The sequence below is a fragment of the Silene latifolia genome, chromosome 2 (assembly GCF_048544455.1).
Source record: "Silene latifolia isolate original U9 population chromosome 2, ASM4854445v1, whole genome shotgun sequence".
NCBI classification, from domain to species: domain Eukaryota; kingdom Viridiplantae; phylum Streptophyta; class Magnoliopsida; order Caryophyllales; family Caryophyllaceae; genus Silene; species Silene latifolia.
In genome coordinates this window covers 152,329,766-152,350,906 of record NC_133527.1, presented here as the reverse complement: position 1 = coordinate 152,350,906, position 21,141 = coordinate 152,329,766, and the positions used below count along the sequence as shown (strand labels likewise).

The 21,141-nt window shown below is 38.7% G+C and overlaps 1 protein-coding gene and 1 long non-coding RNA gene across 3 annotated transcripts; one reads left to right on the top strand and one right to left on the bottom strand.

The window, feature by feature from the left end:
- The first annotated feature begins 14,169 nt into the window (after nt 1-14,169).
- Nucleotides 14,170-15,230, top strand: LOC141630740 (uncharacterized). Its single transcript, XR_012537545.1, has 2 exons — nt 14,170-14,479; nt 14,829-15,230. It is a non-coding gene; the product is annotated as an uncharacterized LOC141630740 (long non-coding RNA).
- A 1,516-nt stretch (nt 15,231-16,746) lies between these two features.
- Nucleotides 16,747-19,838, bottom strand: LOC141643141 (uncharacterized). 2 transcript variants are annotated; one of them, XM_074452178.1, is made up of 5 exons: nt 19,446-19,838; nt 18,966-19,010; nt 18,486-18,788; nt 17,710-17,909; nt 16,747-17,416 (listed from the first exon to the last, which is right to left on the bottom strand). In XM_074452178.1, the coding sequence occupies exons 1-5, from the start codon at nt 19,660-19,662 to the stop codon at nt 17,210-17,212; spliced, it is 972 nt and encodes a 323-aa protein (XP_074308279.1). In that variant the 5' UTR covers nt 19,663-19,838; the 3' UTR covers nt 16,747-17,209. The 2 variants fall into 2 exon arrangements, with proteins under 2 accessions (XP_074308279.1, XP_074308280.1); XM_074452179.1 differs by having other exon boundaries at nt 16,747-17,404.
- Nucleotides 19,839-21,141: the final 1,303 nt, after the last annotated feature.

Here is a 21,141-nt window from a genome sequence, read left to right as displayed (position 1 = left end):
GCTGAGAGGCTGGTTGAGATGGCTCAGGAGAGAGTGAGTGAGAAAAGAAAGGCTGAGAGTGAGGGTGGAGGCCAATCTAGTCACAAGAAAGGCAACCACAATCAAGCTAAGGGGTTTTCTTAAGGGTCGGGATTGATCTTTGGGGCTTCCTTTGGGCGTGGCCGTGTGAGTGGTAGTGGTAGTTGGGGAATGACTTGCTATGGCTGTGGCGGTGTAGGCCACAAGAGACATGAGTGCACGAGTGCACCGGAGCTTTTCGGGGGTCGGCTCGGGGAGCTATTCTCGGGGACCCGCACGAGTTATGCGAGCAACGGACCGGGTGGGTCATGGTCTAACCGGGAAGTCGAGCTATCGGGGTGGAGGTAACCGAAATGGCGGTAATTCTTATCGAAAACCAGCTACGAACAACAAAAACAATCGGGGGTCGGGTGCTAAGCCGACCACATCGGCCAAGATCTTGTCCGGGGAGGTGGACGAAGACCGATGGAAAGTCTGTTCATGATGGACAAGAAAGCAGCTGAGGAGGATGCACATGTTATCACTGGTACTTTTCTTGTTAACGGTATTCCTACCTTTGTTTTTTTTTTATTCGGGGGCGTCTTAGTCGTTTATATCTTCGAGTAATGTTAAACGGTTGGGTTTGAGGGTATATGAGTCTGTAAGTGAGAAAATTTTTATACCTTCGGGTGAGTCTGTATCATGTGGGAGGTTGTTTAGAGATGTATCTATGATAGTTGGGCAAGTTGATCTGCCTGTAGACTTGCTAGAGTTTCCTTTTGACGGTTTTGAGATGATAGTCGGGATGGATTGGTTAGGAAAGTATAAAGCTAAGATAGACTGTCATCAAAAGAAAGTGTCTTTGAGAGGGCCTAAGGGTGTTAGTGTGTCTTATCGTGGGTTTCTAGTCAAACCCAAAGTTAAGTTGATTGCAGCTGTCACCTTGAAGTCTTATCTGAGGAAGGGGTGCCCGTTGATCTTGTGCCATGTGAGAGATGACCGGATAGAGAGTCCGACAGTTGATCAGATACCAGTGGTGGGAGAGTTTGCAGACGTTTTTCCAGAGGAGATTCCGGGGTTACCACCGAAGAGGGAGATAGATTTCACCGTTGAGTTGAAACCGGGGACGGGGCCAATCTCTAAGGCACCGTACCGGATGGGTCCTAAAGAGATGGAGGAGCTCAGGAAACAGTTAGATGATCTGATAGAAAAGGGATACATTAGACCTAGTGTATCACCGTGGGGAGCACCAGTTCTTTTCGTGAAGAAGAAAGATAGGAGTTTGAGGTTGTGCATAGATTACAGAGAGCTGAACCGAGTGACAGTGAAGAATAAGTATCCTTTGCCAAGGATAGATGACCTGTTTGATCAGTTGAGTGGTGCATCAGTCTTTTCCAAGATTGATTTGAGGTCGGGATACCATCAGGTGAAGATTAGAGAGATGGACATACCAAAGACCGCTTTCACGTCGAGGTATGGTCATTATGAGTATATGGTGATACCGTTTGGGTTATTTAATGCACCGGCTGTGTTTATGGATTTGATGAACAGAATCTTCAGACAGTTTTTGGACAAGTTCGTGGTAGTGTTTATCGATGACATCTTAGTCTACTCTAAGACTAAGGAGGAGCATGAGGAGCATATGAGGATTTTGTTGCAGACTCTAAGGGAGCATGAGTTATATGCTAAGCTGTCCAAGTGTGAGTTCTGGTTAGAGAAAGTTGCTTTTCTGGGGCATGTGATCTCTAAGGAGGGAGTAGATGTGGATCCGGCGAAGATTGAGGCAGTGACAAAGTGGGAAGCACCAAAGAATGTTGCTGAGATTCGGAGTTTCTTGGGTTTAGCTGGATATTACAGACGGTTCGTGAAAGATTTCTCCAAGATAGCTAGACCTATGACAGCTTTGATGAGGAAAGAGAACAGGTTTCGTTGGGATGAGAGTTGTGAGAAGGCTTTCCAAACATTAAAGGAGCGTTTGACCACAGCTCCTATCTTGGCATTGCCTGAACGGATCGAGAACTTTGAGGTTTATACAGATGCCTCAAAGAATGGGTTGGGATGTGTGTTGATGCAGAACGGTAAGGTGATTGCCTATGCTTCTAGGCAATTGAAGACATATGAGGAGAACTATCCTACACATGATCTAGAGTTGGGTGCAGTGGTATTTGCTCTCAAAATTTGGAGGCATTACCTTTATGGGGCGACCTTTAAGGTATTTTCGAATCACAAGAGTCTCAAGTACATCTTCACTCAAAAGGAGTTGAACATGAGACAGAGGAGGTGGATGGAGCTGATTGGCGATTATGACATGGATATTATCTACCATGAAGGGAAAGCCAATGTGGTTGCAGTGTAACACCCCCATACTCCAAGTGCCTTACCAGGACCACTCAGGTACAAGGATACTACCATCTCGGTTGCCCGAGGCAATGAACATCATAAGACAATAAAGAAACGTACTTTAAAAGTAATTACAGTTTAAGTGATTACATGTCCAAAACTGATAAAAGGAACTACAAGTTCTCAAAACTATCTACTATCAAAATACTATCAAGCGTCGTACACAATGAAGACTTCTAAACCGCAACGTGGTGACTCATCCCAGCTATCCCATACGTATCCAAGATATACCTGTCAAGAAACTGCTCACCACCCCCGAATGGATCACCACAGTTTTTAAAACATTTAAACGGGGTCAGTACTAATCACATAATTTATATAATCCAACAACACAACAAACAACACAGCTCAAACGGTCACACAAACACAATCACACCCACTCCAATCAATCTCCGTCACCGATCGTCCACCGGACCACCACGCCATGGGGGACCGCAGCCGTTCCCACCTAAGCCCCGCTCATCATACCGAGCGATAACCCTGTCCCATTAATGTGCACATCCCCTTCCGTGGCGGGTTCCACGAAGGGCGAAACTAGGGCGTGAAGCCACTCCCGCAAGTGACTCCACTCAGCCGAGAACGCATCTCGAGAACCATAGGCAACCAATCACAATCACAATATCAACAACCATCTGAATCTATCAACAGTGTGTACAATCACAATCACAAAAGTCACAATACAATTACTATATTAAGCAATCAATCTCACACATCAACAATCATCCCATTATGGGACTAATACCGAGTAGGAAAATCCTACCGAAAGCAACACAATCATCGACGATCTAGCAAATTGTCCTCAAAACCTCTCCTTTACAAATCCTTCTCCTATCACATAATCACAATCTAACCTTAACAAATCATAAAAACCCCCAATTCCAAAATTAGGGTTTAACGAAACTTAACGAAATACTATAAAAATTATATTAAAAGCTTACCCTCGACGCAAGGAACTCAACGACACGAATAACGACAAGAACCGACCGTCTGAACTCCGGGAATTGCTAAGAATGCGATTAGGAAGATGAACTGTTGCTTTCTCTCTTAAACGGGTTTCGGGTTTTGTAAAAGTGATTTAAAACAATGACGACTATGTTTAAATACCTTAATCGCATAATTAACAAAACCCGAGAAAACTCCCCGTAAACCGGACACTCGATCGAGTACCCAAGGTACTCGATCGAGTACCCTCCTACTCGATCGAGTACCCCACTACTCGATCGAGTACCCAACAGTCGAAACTATTTTATAACGCAACACACCCTTACTCGACAGAGTAAGGCCTACTCGATAGAGTACCCAGAGACTCATAAAACCGTAGTATTACAGTCTTCCCTCCTTAAAAAGAACTTCGTCCCCGAAGTTCAACCCATACATAAAAACAACATACTAACTCGATCAAGACGCAACAAAGCTACTAAGAACTCAAAACAAAACCCCAACTTACAAAACATGAAACCATGAACTCTTAACACCAAATCTACCAACTATTCCTACCTTCACACCTCGCTCACGATGTCGTATCAACTACATCATAAACTCTCCCGACACTAACTCCATACATAACCAACTACATAAACATCAAACGGAATGTTACATTCTACCACCCTTAAAAGGAACTTCGTCCTCGAAGTTTACTCACACTCATAACCTCATCACCCAACTGTCAACACTATCGAAGTATTCTCGCATTCCTAACATCGAACTACTACAAGCACGTCCATGACCTTTTAACACTATCAACCACAACATATACAAATCCATATCTTATGCTACACCAACACTCTACTTCCAAATATACTACCATATGAACAACCATCAAAATCTCTGTTATCGCATCCTACTCCTCTTAAGGTAAATGTTACGTCTCCGTAACTCACTAATACTAAATCCTAGATATATCTTTTCATTATCCTCATCACCACCGCATGTCAAAGATAACCACCTATAACCTAAACACTCGCCATGCACATATCCAAGGCTTTCTTACTTAAACATTCCTCATACCTCAACTCATTCGTCACACCACCTAACCTATACCTCAAAATCTTTATCTTAACCCAAAACTTCAACTTTTCCACACTACCGCAACATGACATACCTCTCTATATAAAGCACCTATCTCCCAAACGCATAACTCACGATCCACACTCGTTACGTACACTCACACTAGATCCTCCAGTTCTTTCCTTCATTACCGCAAGACTCATACATAACCTAATATGACACTAATTCCCCCAACACCCTACACTCACTGTCCCAACAAAAGATTATGAACCACCTGCAGCTTTCAGATCATTACCACACATGTTCTACGGACCACTTGTCATTACCATGTCTACTAAAGCCTTATCTAGAACAAGATCAAAATTACTGTAACAACCTCTCACAACCGTGTCCCATCAATAGAACATCACTATACCATGACAACAACGAAAACATATACAACTCTCTTTCATATCATACTCTACCCTCATACCAAAACTTAACTGGTAAGAAACATCAATAAACAAGACAACTGTCTATCTGCAGAAACTGAAACTCGCAGGGAGCAACATCAAACAAAACAACAAACTATGAATAACTGGTATGCACTTTCGAAACTCGAATCATAATCATCCCGCCTACTCCACCACAACCGGTGACGGCATCACAACACCGCCACCAACAACCACACCGTAGTGCGAAAATACCCGCATCACAACATTATGTACCGTGCCCGGATCACCACCCGAGGCACCACAACCACACCGATAGACATCACAACTGCATACGATTCCCATAAACACTGACTGAGCATAACTTCTCAAACAAGAAAAACTTACTCAAATCCACTTTATTAAATCACCACGCGACATATTATATGGATAAACAGATAAGCATCTCATGAACATCATCTCTACCATTTCACGGAATACACAGGTGTTATTAATACACATAAAATTATAACTAGCCATGTCAAATTAATCAAGTTATTACCTTTTTGGATATTATTCAATTAAATTACCGTGTCCAACATATATATTACAGAACATTCATAAAACAACTTTATAATTATCACACCATACCACTTCTTGTGAGGTCAGAACCTCACACAAACATTTACACATATCATAGACCCGTAATCACAACCAACTAGTCAATCCTGATCACGTAAGTTACCACTCAACATAGGTTACTAGTCGCCCGAGCTTAACTCGTATACACCTCATAACATATTCTCCCTTTCGCATATCCATCACCCTCTGCCAAATGTAGCCACACCATTAATACTCAACTACTAACAACCGCCTCATATAACCACATCTTATACTCTTTCATAACTATACTTATCAATCTGGTCTCTGCAAAATCAACCTCTTTAGAATTGTTACCTTTCTAATATATCATTACCCTTAACCACTAGTCACAAACCATAACACTACCGGTGTCCGGGCATCAAACCTCTTACACTCATCTCTAAACATCACGATTTGTTTCCTATCTTTGGTTGACATCCCAAATAACGAACATCCAATCCATTAACAAAATTACCTCAACATTCTTCCCAATACTATCCTTAATTGTATCATCATCTAAATCTCCACCAAAATCTCATATCATGCAGATACTCCACCAACTTCATACTCCCTTAATTCCTCGAAACTCATGATTAATCATGTTGCCCCGAAACTCCTCTATAACCATTAACTAACATTCTCATGATTGATAGCACACATCTCGACGACTCCTTACCTCTATATCACATAACTCCGGTCACATTTTCCTAGTTTTACTCCCCTCATTCTTTCCTTGTACACTCGACAAAATCAATTAACCATTCAACTCCTTATCACTTCTACCTAACTCTTTAGTGTTCCGGTTACTTCCTCACTGCTCCAAAACTCACATCTCATTATTTCATATCGATATCATCTCACTATTTCTTACCATAAATATTCTCTTATAATGCCATCAATCACCATTGCCACTAATCCATTCATAGAATTAACGTTTAATGTTCAAACAATTGCATCTCCTTTTTACATCTCTCGAAATCGAAATTCATTTAATACCGTTAATTACCCAAGGAAATCACACAAAGAGTTTCATCTTTTAATAAACCAAACCTCCCAAACTCACTCACTGTCTACAGATAACATATATCCATAACCCACACGACTCCTAACCATTTCCCTCCATAATTCTTTACACATCTCAAGCTGCCACTATCCACATCCTTACTTTTCAATCTTTTTATTCTCACGTTCATTATACTCACATCATCCCTTGCCCATATTCTCTTACTTTTACATTACTCAACACACAATCATATCACTCATCCCGTCTCGCAAAACGTGCTCTATGCCTCAATAAACTATACCAATCTTCCTTTTCTTTTTCCACCATCTATCATAATCACATATAACTCATGTCCTCCCCACCGAACTTATATTCATCATAAGTGCCACTCTTTACATCTTAAGATTGGGTAACTTACGCTTCAGGACCAACACATACGTAAAACAATGCATAAAGAAGTAATACAACACCTTTGGATTAAACGTAATATGCAACGAATGTCAAAAATAAACATATGACCCGAAACACGCATATGACCTGCACAGACCCCACTCGATCGAGTACCAGAACCTACTCGATCGAGTTGAGGCTACTCGATCGAGTGCCCAACATGCTCGATCGAGTGCCCCGACTCCAGAACCCAAACAGACCTTCGATCTTCGACTTACTCGACCGAGTAGCCCGGCTACTCGATCGAGTGACCCCATACTCGATCGAGTGCCCGAGGTACTCGATCGAGTGCCCAAAAACACGATTCTGGTCAAAATAACGACAAATACCCACTCGATCGAATCAAACCCACTCGATCGAGTCATGCAGACTCGTGAATACTACCCGCATGTTATCTCACATACCCCAACGTACTATACATTCATTATTATTTCAACATTATGATTACAACTACGCATTCAAATCTGCGCGACTCCTCATACAATCAACAAAATAATCTACTTCGTGTTATCAAGTGCCACGTTATAAACAACCATCATGCTTTTCATCAAATTCGTTATACAAAACACATATCCTTGAACCTCTATTCTTCATGTAACTACTTACCAAAAGCCAAACATTACCATCTATCATGCTCATATAACATTCAACTTTCAATCATGTATTACCCGCATGTTTTAAACTTTCATAACTTTTCATAACACAAACTACACCCATACACTACAAGTACTATTTCCATGTTGCTAATACAACAACATTACAAATCCACTTCATCACATAAACACTTCCGTAATCAAGAAATTCATATCCTTACGAAATTGCCACTTCATCTTTTCCAATCAATTCATCTAGTTCAATCACATACTTCAGCTAACAAGCGCATATGATACGATAGTAGACAATTATACGAACTTAATATATAGCTTTACGCAAACAAAACTATGAAAACAAATCTTATCACACCCCCTATCCACATGTTATTAGGATTGCCTCATTATAAATCATTCATCCTACACATCATTATTCATCACATATAAACTATTTCCTTTTTCCACCACATCATTCGTCATTCTCACATACTTTTCCAACTATTCCAATCAACATGGTAAACCAAGTATCATTCAACATGCTTTCAACCAACAGCATACAAAATCACCCTTATACATGCCACACATCACCATATTGTTACACAATTCACAAAATAAACACATAGCAATCCCGACTCATATCCCATGGTGACCGGTTCAAAATCGTAGGGCGAGTTCGTGACTTTAGGACGTCTCCCAAGTCTTTGCATTAGCTCCTACAACCTTTACCCCTGGTTCATTTTAATTAGACTCCCTAGGTTCATTAGATTCATTGGTTACAGGTTTCAGGATCGTCGCTCTGATACCATTTGTAACACCCCCATACTCCAAGTGCCTTACCAGGACCACTCAGGTACAAGGATACTACCATCTCGGTTGCCCGAGGCAATGAACATCATAAGACAATAAAGAAACGTACTTTAAAAGTAATTACAGTTTAAGTGATTACATGTTCAAAACCAAAACTGATAAAAGGAACTACAAGTTCTCAAAACTATCTACTATCAAAATACTATCAAGCGTCAGACACAACGGAAGACTTCTAAACTGCAACGTGGTGACTCATCCCAGCTATCTCATACGTATCCAAGATATACCTGTCAAGAAACTGCTCACCACCCCCGAATGGATCACCACAGTTTTTAAAACATTTAAACGGGGTCAGTACTAATCACATAATTTATATAATCCAACAACACAACAAACAACACAGCTCAAACGGTCACACAAACACAATCACACCTACTCCAATCAATCTCCGTCACCGATCGTCCACCGGACCACCGCGCCGATGGGGACCGCAGCCGTTCCCACCTAAGCCCCGCTCATCATACCGAGCGATAACCCTGTCCCATTAATGTGCACATCCCCTTCCGTGGCGGGTTCCACGAAGGGCGAAACGAGGGCGTGAAGCCACTCCCGCAAGTGACTCCACTCAGCCGAGAACGCATCTCGAGAACCATAGGCAACCAATCACAATCACAATATCAACAACCATCCGAATCTATCAACAAATGTACAATCACAATCACAAACCAAATACAATTACTATATCAAGCAATCAATCTCACACATCAACAATCATCCCATTATGGGACTAATACTGAGTAGGAAAATCCTACCTGGAAAGCAACACAATCATCAGACGATCTAGCAGCTGTCTCAAAACCTCTCCTTTACAAATCCTTCTCCTATCACATAATCACATAATCACAATCTAACCTTAACAAATCATAAAAACCCCCAATTCCAAAATTAGGGTTTAACGAAACTTAACGAAATACTATAAAAATTATATTAAAAGCTTACCCTCGACGCAAGGAACTCAACGACACGAATAACGACAAGAACCGACCGTCTGAACTCCGGGAATTTCTAAGAATGCGATTAGGAAGATGAGCTGGTTGCTTTCTCTCTTAAACAGGGTTTTAGGTTTTGTAAAAGTGATTTAAAACAATGACGACTATGTTTAAATACCTTAATCGCATAATTAACAAAACCCGAGAAAACTCCCCGTAAAACCGGACACTCGATCGAGTACCCAAGGTACTCGATCGAGTACCCCCTTACTCGATCGAGTACCCCAGCTACTCGATCGAGTACCCAACAGGTCAGAAACTATTTTATAACGCAACACACCCTTACTCGACAGAGTAAGGCCTACTCGATAGAGTACCCAGAGACTCATAAAACCGTAGTATTACATGCAGATGCTTTGAGTAGGAAGAGTGTATATTCTTTGTGTACAGCTCTATCTTTGATGAGGTTTAGAGATGAGGTGGGGAAGTTTGGTATACATATGATGCAGAGAGGAGATGCTGTGGGAGATTTGATAGTACAGTCTGATCTTTATGAGGATATTCGTGGTCAACAGGCTTTGGATCCTAAGATGGTTGAGTGGAGAGCTGGAGTAGAGAAAGGGACAGTGTCTCGATTCTCCATTCATACAGATGGTAGTTTGATGTTCGATGGTAGGTGGTGTGTCCCTAATGATGAGGAGCTGAAAAAGACAATCATGACAGAGGAACATTGTACACCGTATTCAAGACATCCATCAGTGGTGACAAGCTATACAAGGATTTGAAGAACACGTTTTGGTGGCCTGGGATGAAGAAAGAAACAGCAGAGTTTGTGGCCCGTTGTTTGACATGCCAGAGAGTTAAAGGGGAACAACGACGACCACAAGGTAAGATTCAGTCTTTAGAGGTACCTGAGTGGAAGTGAGAATCCATTTCTATGGATTTTATCGTGGGTTTGCCAAAGAGTCAACAGGGTAACAACATGATATGGGTAATAGTGGATCGACTGACCAAGTCAGCTCATTTTGTGCGAATGAAAGATACATGGACTAAAGCACAATTAGCTAAGGCCTACAGGAATAATGTGCTTAAGTTACATGGAGTCCCTAAGGATATAGTGTCTGACAGAGATGCGAGATTTATCTCAAAGTTTTGGAAAGAGTTGCAGGAATCTTTGGGAACAACTTTGAAGATGAGTACAACTTTTCATCCTGCGACAGACGGTCAGACTGAGAGAACAATCAAAACTCTTGAGGATATGTTACGAGCTTGTGTGATGGACTTTGGTGGTAGCTGGGAACAAAGGTTGGATTTGATAGAGTTTTCTTACAACAACCGCTATCACACTAGTATTGGCATGGCACCGTTTGAGGCTTTATATGGGAGGAGATGCAGGAGTCCGATTTGTTGAGACGACAGTGCTGAAGCAGTGGTTCTAGGACCAGAGATGGTACATGAGATGGTTGAATAGATTAAGATGATCAGGGAACGGATGCGAGCAGCTCAGGATAGGCAAAAGAGTTATGCAGATCTACAACACCGGGATATAGAGTTTCAGGTTGGGGATAAGGTTCTTCTTAAAGTGTCTCCTATGCGTGGGGTTATGAGATTTGGGAAGAAAGGCAAGCTGAGCCAGAAGTTCATCGATCCTTATGAGATCTTAGAGAGAGTTGGGGAAGTTGCTTATTGTCTGGCTTTACCTGCTGCGTTAGAGAGAGTTCATAATGTGTTTCATGTATCGCAGCTGCGGAAGTATGTGAGTGACCCGTCACATGTGTTAGAGGCAGAGAGCTTAGAGCTAGATGAGTCTTTATCATATCTTGAGGTACCTAAGCAGATTCTTGACCGGAAGGTTAGGAAGACTAGGAGTGGTGAGACAGTTTTGCTTAAGATCCTTTGGTCTAACCACGAGACTGAGGAAGCTACATGGGAGGCAGAGGATATCATGAGAGAGCGCTACCCTTTCCTTTTCGATCAGGTATGTATGGTTACGGGGACGTAACCTTGTTTCTTTTAGGGAGGTAGGAGATGATCGCAAAGAGTTTTTATGAGTTTTATACCCTTTTTATGTTGTGTCGGCGTGGTTGTTGTCGTTGAGTCGGGTTGAGTTTGGGTTAGTAACATGTTTTATGTTGAGTTTTGTTTTAGTTGTTGAGTCGGGAATGCGTAGTATGTGTCTTTGTTTTGTTGTGGTTTGAACTTCGGGGACGAAGTTCTTTTTAAGGAGGGAAGACTGTAATACTACGTATTTATGAGTCTTGGGGTACTCTATCGAGTAGGCCTTACTCTGTCGAGTAAGGGCGTGTTGCGGAATAAAATAGTTTCTGACCTGTGGGGTACTTGATCGAGTAACGTGGGTACTCGATCGAGTAAGGGGGCACTTGATCGAGTACCTTAGCTACTCGATCGAGTAGCCGGTTTACGGGGGCTGTTTTCTCGGGTTTTGTTAATAATGCGATTAGAGTATATAATAATTCCGTCATTGTTCCTAAATCACTTTTCAAAACCTAATCCCTGTGAGAAGAGAAAGCAAACTACGTTATTAGCTTTAATCGCATTGTTGGCAAATCCCGGAGCTTGGAAGGTCGGATTTCACTTTCCTTTATACCGTTGTGATCCTTGCGTCGAAGGTAAGACCTATATACCTTTTTAATGATGTTTCTTTAAAGTTTGTTAAACCCTAGTTTGGGGATTTGGGGGTTTTGTTGTTTGTATGCTTGGTAGTGATTATGTGTTTGTATATTAGGAGGAGGATTCGTAGAGGAAGCTTTTTGATATCAGCTGTGAGATCGTCTGATTGTTGTGCTTTCCAGGTAGGGTTTCCCTACTCAGTATTACTTACATAATGTGTGGTGATTGTGTTGTAGTTAGTGTGGTTGATTGATTCAGACGGTTGTGATTATACATTGTTGATAGATTCAGACGGTTGTTGATATTGTGATTGTGATTGTTTGTCTGTGGTTCTCGAGATGCATTCTCGGCTAAGTGGAGTCACTTGCGGGAGTGGCTTCACGCCCTAGTTTCGCCCTTCGTGGAACCCGCCACGGAAGGGAATGTGCACATTAATGGGACAGGGTTATCGCTCGGTATGATGAGCGGGGATTTGGTGGGTACGGGTGCGGTCCCCCACCGGCAGGGCTGGTCCAGTGGACAGTCGGTGACGGAGATGGAGTGGAGTGGATGATTGTGTATGATTGTATGAGCTGTATTATTTACTGTTCTATTGGTTATATAATTTATGTAAATAGTACTGACCCCGATTATTGTTTTAAAACCTGCGGTGATCCATTCGGGGATGGTGAGCGGATATTGAGCGGTATGAGTTGAGTCTTGGGATAGGCCGGGATGTGCCACGATCTGATGATAGAAGTCTTCCGCTGTAGCTTAGTAGTTTTTATAAACATTTCAGTTAGATCAGTAAACAGTCAGTTTGAGAATATGTATTTGTACTTTTGGTTTTGGTTTTGAGATTGTAACCTTTTACTAAGTATTTCTATTTAAACGTTGTTTCATTATTGTTTATTTGATTATCATTGCCTCGGGTAACCGAGATGATAACATCCTTATACCTGGGTGGTCCTGGTAAGGCACTTGGAGTATGTATGGGGGTGTTACAAAAACTCTCTCAATCCACCCAAATTAGGGTTAGGTCAAATACAATATAAACAAGGAACGAAGATCGAGACTTGCAACACAATGGACATGGCGAAAGGTGAAATCCCGAATGCAAATGACCAAATCTTTGGTAGATTATTAAGAGAGTGATTAAGCATGGTTTTAGAAAAGATAAGGGTTGTAAATTGACATTTTAAAACCGTAAACACGACTTATAAAGCATCCCCTAATTACTCAAATCAAACCGCGGAAATAACTCGTTAAACCGGAAACTCGGTCGAGTGTTATTCCTACCCACTTGGCTAAGTGGCACCTACTCAGTCGAGTGCCAAGCATACTCGACCGAGTGATGCAAAACAGGAACCACCCACAACTCCCAACACGTACTCGATCAGACTCACTCACCCGAACAACACTCACTCGGTCGAATTCCCCCTCCACTCGACCGAGTACTTGTTGGAGTTCGTGTCCTCCACAATAGTGCGTTTACATAATAAATCTCATTAAAAGAATATCATCAGATATTTAATTATTTGATCCTCGTCAGTTGATTAACGTAAATCGATAACGGTTGGCTGACTAGAGTTTGACGTTATTTTCGTGAGACGGCGGTGATCAACTGACCCCTTTCAGTCACACCTAAAGGAACGAACCTCAATTGACAACTAATTAATTGTATGAGATACAATTTATTTAGTCCCTTAATTTATAGACTAAAAGGTTAGTCGATTATTTTTAGAGAGATTTCGAGTTGCGAACTCGAGGCATGACAGTTATTATTTAATTATGCGATAATTGAATAATAAATTTTGGGAGACGGGTTTTAGTTATTTATTTGTTAATTCACTAAAATTATACTAATTGATTAATGTGATTAATATTAGTACGTAAATAATATGTGTAGCGGTACGTGTATATTTACGGAGTGATTTGGACGAATTTAATTGGAAGCATTTAAACATGATACGATGTTTAAATAAAATTTACACGTATTTGTGCGATAAATATAAGAACCAAAATGGACCCGTAAATGGGACATTGGACCGTGTAAATGGAGTGTAGTGGATGATTATAATTATAATTATAATTATAATCATTACACATTACTTGTTTTTCTTCCATAAGTTGTCATAACATCTTTGTGCATGTGATAAAGATTGGACAATATTAAAACAAGTTGACTCCTTCACTCCATCTACTCCACCCGCCACTTCCTCCTTATAACACTCCATCTTTTGTTCATTTTTATTAGCCTTCATTTACTTCACTTTTGCATGTGAACAAAATTTGGTCTATCTCTCTAAAAATTATTATACTTCATTTACTAAGAAGTTAGTAATCAAAATATTATTACTAAGAGTGTTAGTAATATTACAAATATTATCAAGGGTAAGTTTTACAAATATCTAGTTAGTATTTGTAAGATTATTTGGGTGTTTTGTTCTTGGGTACAACTTGAAGGAGACTTTCTTTTTGAAGGTTTTTTAAGGAGGATCATCCATTTCTTTTTAGCTCAAGAACAAACTAGGTAGGTGATCTAGTTTGTGCTCATATTACCATAAAATCAATGTAAGGAAATTGTTTTTCCCTAACTTTCATTTTTATGCTTTTATATTTTCATGCATGTTACATAGATCACTAAAAATGATAAATTATGAGATAATTTAATTTTTATTAGAGAGTCTAATATGGATCTATGATCTTTCAGTACCCTAACTCAGGAATACGGATTATTACAAGTAGAGTTCAGGGGTACAAATAAGATTTCTAGAAAAGTAAAGGTGATGAGTCATAATTGTATACACGTTTATGCTTCCCCCTTAGTTACTTTTAAGACGGTTTTGTGCTATAATATGTTAATTATATGCCGTTTATATTAGAAATGTCGATACTCCCGCCTTTTGGTGTTTTAATGCAGATTGGATGCATTCGTGGAGCAAATGTTGATTATGGAGCACCGCGGAGTCGGCAAATGGAGCACGAAAGGATTAGCACAAAGATCGAGAAGGAAACACGAAGCAAGGACACAAAAAAAGGCTAAAGACTGAGAATACTCGATCGAGTGTCTGAAGACTCGATCGAGTCGCGATGGTTAAATACTCGATCGAGTGTTGCTATACTCGATCGAGTGTTTCCTTATTTCCTGCTTGCCACGAAACTTCCTTAAGTCGGTTTATTTGTAATATAAATAGGAAGTTCGTAGATTATTATTAGGTTACGCTTTTATTCTGCCAAGAACTCTTAGAATACTTTATTTTACGCATTGTTTCAAATCTACCTCGCTACTTACGGTATTATTAATCTTTCTTCATTAATTCAAGATCTAATTTTATCATTGCTTTGTTATTCATCTTTTACATGTTTTTAGTTATGTTTTCCATTCGTCTTATTATTTTTATTGTTATTAGTATGAGTATGAGTAGCTAATTTATTCATCTAGGGTGAAAGGGGATCTAGGTTGTTAGAAGAGGGTTTAATTAATGAATTAATAGTTAAATTGCTTAGTTGTTGTTCGATTGTTGTCTTAAATCTAATTGATTAATTGCTGGCTAGGATTAGTTAATTAGTCTTGCATATTAGGATTATTGTCGACCGGATTAAGACTAATATAGGCTACGACAATTGAATAGACTAGCTTAATTATAGCGACCGCATGCTAAATTTATATCTAAAGGGTATATAGTACCGACCGGACATATAACCTTAAACAACATAATTTCTTTGTTAATTAGTTAAATCATACCCCCGGATAACATACCTAGTGAACCCGATCCCTAGACCTTTTAATATTATTGAATTCACTTTTATTTACTTTGCAATTAGTTATAGAAATCAACCAACCAACCTTCAAGAAAATTGTTACCTTAAGACGAACTAAAGAATTAGCAAACTAGACTATTACCGCCTCTCTATGGATACGATACCCTTACTTATCGCTGACTATTAGTTAGTACCGAGTTAGGATTACTTTGATTTAGGGGACACGACTTTACCCTTATCAAAGGGTACAATTGAGAAAAAGCCAATTGAGAAAGAAGAAACTTTTGCAATAGACTAACACAGCGAACTCCTTGCGTTGTATCATTCCGCGAGTAGTTACTCAATTTGTAAAAAAAAAATGAATTAGAATGCTTATGTGGACCCATTCCGTGTAAATATCTTGGAATGAGCCCCATTTTTGTAATTATTTCCATTTAGAACGCCATTTTAAAAAAAATCCCATTTATTCGACCAATAATCACTTAAAATCGTTAATTACGACATATCAAGGTTCTGATACTAACATTAGGACAAATTCTTATTTAAGACGGGTATATCCGTTAGGCCAAGTTGTTAGAATAAAATAAAAGCAGAATATAATGGAAAATGCAATAGAGTTATCTTATATGCTCAAGTTGTGTGATACTTAACCCGTTTTAATGCAATATCCGTCTTAAGGGGTCATCAGTTGTAGATATGGTGACACTAGAACTCTTGAAGTCAAATGATGCCTTGTTTGGCTACCTTTTGCTGTTATAACTTTAGATCAACAGTTGTAGAAATGGTGCTATATGTTGATTGCAATTCTTATTCAACTTCACTTCAGTGTCAGTTCAAAGTGTCACCATTGAAAAACAGTAGCAAACATGTATTTATATACACGTCCATGGGAATCATCTCATCTCATCACATCACATATAATAACAATAATAAAGATGTCCCAAATTATATGCTCCAAAATACAACAATACAAATATTATGATACGCAAGAATATATTGATGAAGAGAGCACATCATATCTTGCACGCCACTAACATTTTTGCTGCAAAAATATGTTAGTAAGACAGTCAAGCATGTGATCAACATACAGAAGAAAGAAATCCTCTTAAAACATATAGAATTTGTTCCAAACAAGTAAATTACAAAATAAGTTACATCTTTGTTACAATTGTCTCTTAAATTGGACAATCTTACATGACACCCTTTCTCTTGAAAAATCTTTCGGTTCGAGTAAAATATACGAATCTTTATTAGTTTACCGAACCCAATATTAATTCCGTGCTTAAGACAAAATTCTACAGTTTCAGCGCAGGACGAAAATGTAATAACTAATAATCTCCATCCTAGTAAAAATCGTGTCAAGACATGATATTATTGATTGTGTGTCTATAACACGATACTTCTTTCTCCAAATAACAATGTCACATAATAGCACCAGTTCCCTTATATGTTACCCTTTCACCCCCGCTGACTTCAAATCCTGCCTCCGTCGCTCTGCATAATAGCCCTCCATTATTTTTCTACCTATTTTATTTAATTTTATTTTGGGGGGGTTTTAATTTTCTCTTTTTGCCACCTTTTGATGAACAAAGTTTTGAGTGAAAAAACAAGTGAGCATCCACTAAAATGCCTACAAACGCAAAGTTGTCCTGTTTTGTGCATCTTCTTCTTCTTTTGCGAACCTCCTCTTCCTCTTTTTGTTTCTTCTCCCTCTCTTGTTACTTTCACTTCCACCTGCATCGTACACTTTACAATTTATGTATCCAAACTTACAGCCTTTTCTACTCTACTCCTTTTTCGGTGCACCTAAACTAATTTTCGAGCATTTACAAGTACATAACCAAAATCGCGTTTTCTAAGTCTTACTAATGGACATCAACAATTCAAGGAAGAAAATGAAACATTCAGTTAGTCTTCTTTAAGACAGTTTTAACTTAAGACCAGAATAATATTACCATTTTGTAATAATAGGTAACCCCATTTAATTTCAGACAAATTCAGCCGTCTAGGATGAGAATTTGAGTAAATTGTATAGGTACCTCTTCAATATCGGTGGACTTTATAGTAGAACTCGAATTTTGGGCATCATCATCCTGATCTTCTATGCCTTCGCAACGAGTAATGGGCCTCTCACGGATTGAAGGAGTTGATATATCACTTAGACTGCTTGAACTTCCCTCATGAGGAGAAGGGTTGCTTTGTATTCCTACATCCCTTGTTCTACACCCATTTTGCTTCTCTGTATTTTACCCAAAACACTTGAAAACATTATTTCTTTGATTCTTTGCACTACAAGATAGAAAAATTCGCTTTATACACCAACATTACTCTAGTGTCTCAAATAATATTCGTAGTCAAATAATATAATGGAGTTTAGATGTATTGTGTTGAAACATAACGAGGCTATTCTTGAGACACAATGACGAGAACAGTATTACATTAGTCTAATCGACTAAGTTGCACTAGAAGCCCGACTAGCTTTTTCATTCTGACAAAAAAAAAAAAAAAAAAAAAAAGTATTACATTAGTCTCAGTAATTTTGCAACTTAGAATTTGATTGACGTTTTTATAGGTGAAATCACCCTATAAGGCTATAACTAAACTGTTAGATTATAAAATCGATCTTGGGATTCCAACCATCAGCTTAAGCTTTTGGTTGAAATGGTTTCTTGACATAAACGAGGAATATTTCATGAATCGGGTTCATCTCAGTATCTCACACGTGAAACAGTCTCATATGGTACCCACCAGAAAGAAAAATAAAATAAAACAAAACTAGCGTTTTAAATGAGAATTTGTGACAAAAATATAGTACCTGGGATAACAAGTGGAGGTTTGACAAGTTGTTCTTTATTCAAAGCTGAAGAAACAGGATTGGAGAAATTACTGCTTCTTCTATGTTGAAGAGAATAAACAAGAGGGGCAGACATGGTAACTCTACTAGCCATGTAACTCCGAAACGACCTTCCGCTTAGCGTTTTAGCTGATAAACATTCCATAGGAACTTCCCCTGATAATGGATTGCATATATATCTTTCTGCTTCATTCCATTTTGAGTTCAATGCAAATCCTTCTGGTGATAAGCATTCCCATACATATCCTGATCTTGCTTGTAATGCTTTGTAAAATGTAAACCAAACACAAATAACCGTCAAAGTTGAAACTCAAATATTGTTAATGACACGACTTCCTCTTACTCAACTGCTTCTTTCAAACAGTTTTCAGAATTAATCTTACGCAATAGAAATACTTGAATTGAGTCGAAGGTAGTAATGATATGAAATAGAAGGAATACCTTTAAGCGCGGTTGTAAATGAGTATGTTGATGGGTCAATCTCATCTACATAAAAGTATAACAATCATGAATAAAACCATCTAATCTAATCTAATGTTAACATGACTAATTCCATCTTAGACGCGTTTTCTTGTATAAGATGGTCTAAAATAAGCCTAGTGCCAAACCGGGCAAAGTACTCTGTATTACTTCCTTCATTCCAAAATAATCTTTCTTGTTTGACTTTTGAAGTCAAAATTTAGAAACTTTAACCATTAAAGTGTTAAACTGAAAAATAAATTATAACTCAATGATAAAATATTTACATTCATCATATGTTCACAAAAGTATCTTTTAAATGAAAAGCTATTTATAGAAATGGAGAAAAATCGAGTCAAAGTGGCGCTTTGGAGACTGTGCAATTTAAATATGAAGATTACTTTGGGATGGAAGAAGTATTTTGTACTCGCAAGTTTAATGTATAACTTGGATAACGTTTACCTTTGTTATGGTAGCCAGGGGAAGAGGCAGTGCTAGAGATGGTGAAGTTGGAGCGAAAAGACCTCGACGAGTCTTCTCTAAAGCTTCTAATATAGGAAGAAGAGTACCTTCTTGAATTTGATATGTTTTCTTTACTAATTCGAGCTCGAAGATGCCATTCGTTTAGGTTGAATTCTTGGTCTTTAGAGCGTTGAGAGCTTAGAAGATTGCTTTCCATTGTTGTTCTTTGTGTTCAAGTAGCTTTATTTTAACTTTGAAAAACAATATAATGAGAGATTTATCATTTATGTCATGTAATATATAAGATTCTTGTTACTTAATAATTGTTACAGCTTTTTTAAGAGATTTCTGAAATGTTTGATTTGAGTTCAAATTTTTTGTTGTCATGATAGTGACTTTGATGATAACGATGTTTGTTCATATATAGTACTCATATATATATATATATATATGACTACAATTTGTCAATGAGTATACGTTTTTTAAATGAGCTAATCCCATAATTGACAAGTATCAACAAGTTTACAAGTTTCAGCAAAGTTTATGTTAACATTTAATTCGAAAATAACTTTGATGTGAGACACTTAATTTTAAAATCTCACATGAATTCATTAATTTCATGAAAACTAATACATGTAGAGCCATGTAGAGTTTTTGCTGGGCCGGGTTAGTGGGGGATGGGTCGGGTCAGGCTGAGTGCCAGCAGCTCAGGCACGACGCTAAATGAGGACTGGCCAGTTTTGTCTAGCCCGAGTGATGAGAAGGTTTTAGTATGTATTAAGAGGGTTGAATTGGTGAAGTTCAAGTTTCAAAAGCGGTACTTTGTGAGTTATGTCATGTAACTACCGATTACACTTGTTCTTTAGTTATTTGGTAGAGTTTCTAATGGGATTTGAGAAACTGGTGCCGAGTTGAAATAACAATGGCGGAACTTGGAGCCCAAAAGGTAGCCAAGTCCGGGGATAGGTGGGCCAGAAAACGTACGAAATTAACTCGAGCATATGTCGCATTATTCATGTGCGCATACGACTAAAAGAAGAGGAGCTGGCAGCAGCGAATTTTGCAACACACATTCGACCTACGCGCGACCCACACACGACACACATTCGACCATGGTTTGTACTATTGTCACGCAAATCAGACTATGAAGACTCGTGTTTGCTTCTTTACTTTACTCAGTTTAAACGATAGTCTTTATTATTATTAGTTATTATTAGGTTAAGAACACATATATCGCTATTATTCATTATTATTAAAGCTTGTATTGGAAAACTATCAAGAACCCTAATTATTCTAGATCTAGTATGAGAAACTAATTCCTGCTTCTGTTTGTTCAACTTTTGAAGCTACCAATTAATCTATTGTGAGACCGTCTTTACCTTTTATCTTTCAAGTATTGTTATACTCTCTTGTTCTTTATTCATTTGAATTTTATTTACTTTCATTATCTGATCAATAGTGTTAGTAATTATCAATCTTTTGCTAGTTTAAATTATCGACTCAATTTGCTTGATATCTAAATTAAAATAGCAACCTTTATCCTTTTAATTGATTATGTTTATCATTATTTGGGTTTAGGGAGAGATTAAACATACAATTGAATTACGACTGCATGGTTGTGGTTATTGTTTTTATCGTTTCTTTCCATCATTATTAATGCTATTGGGTTGAATCTCGAACGTGTGTGTTGGATTAT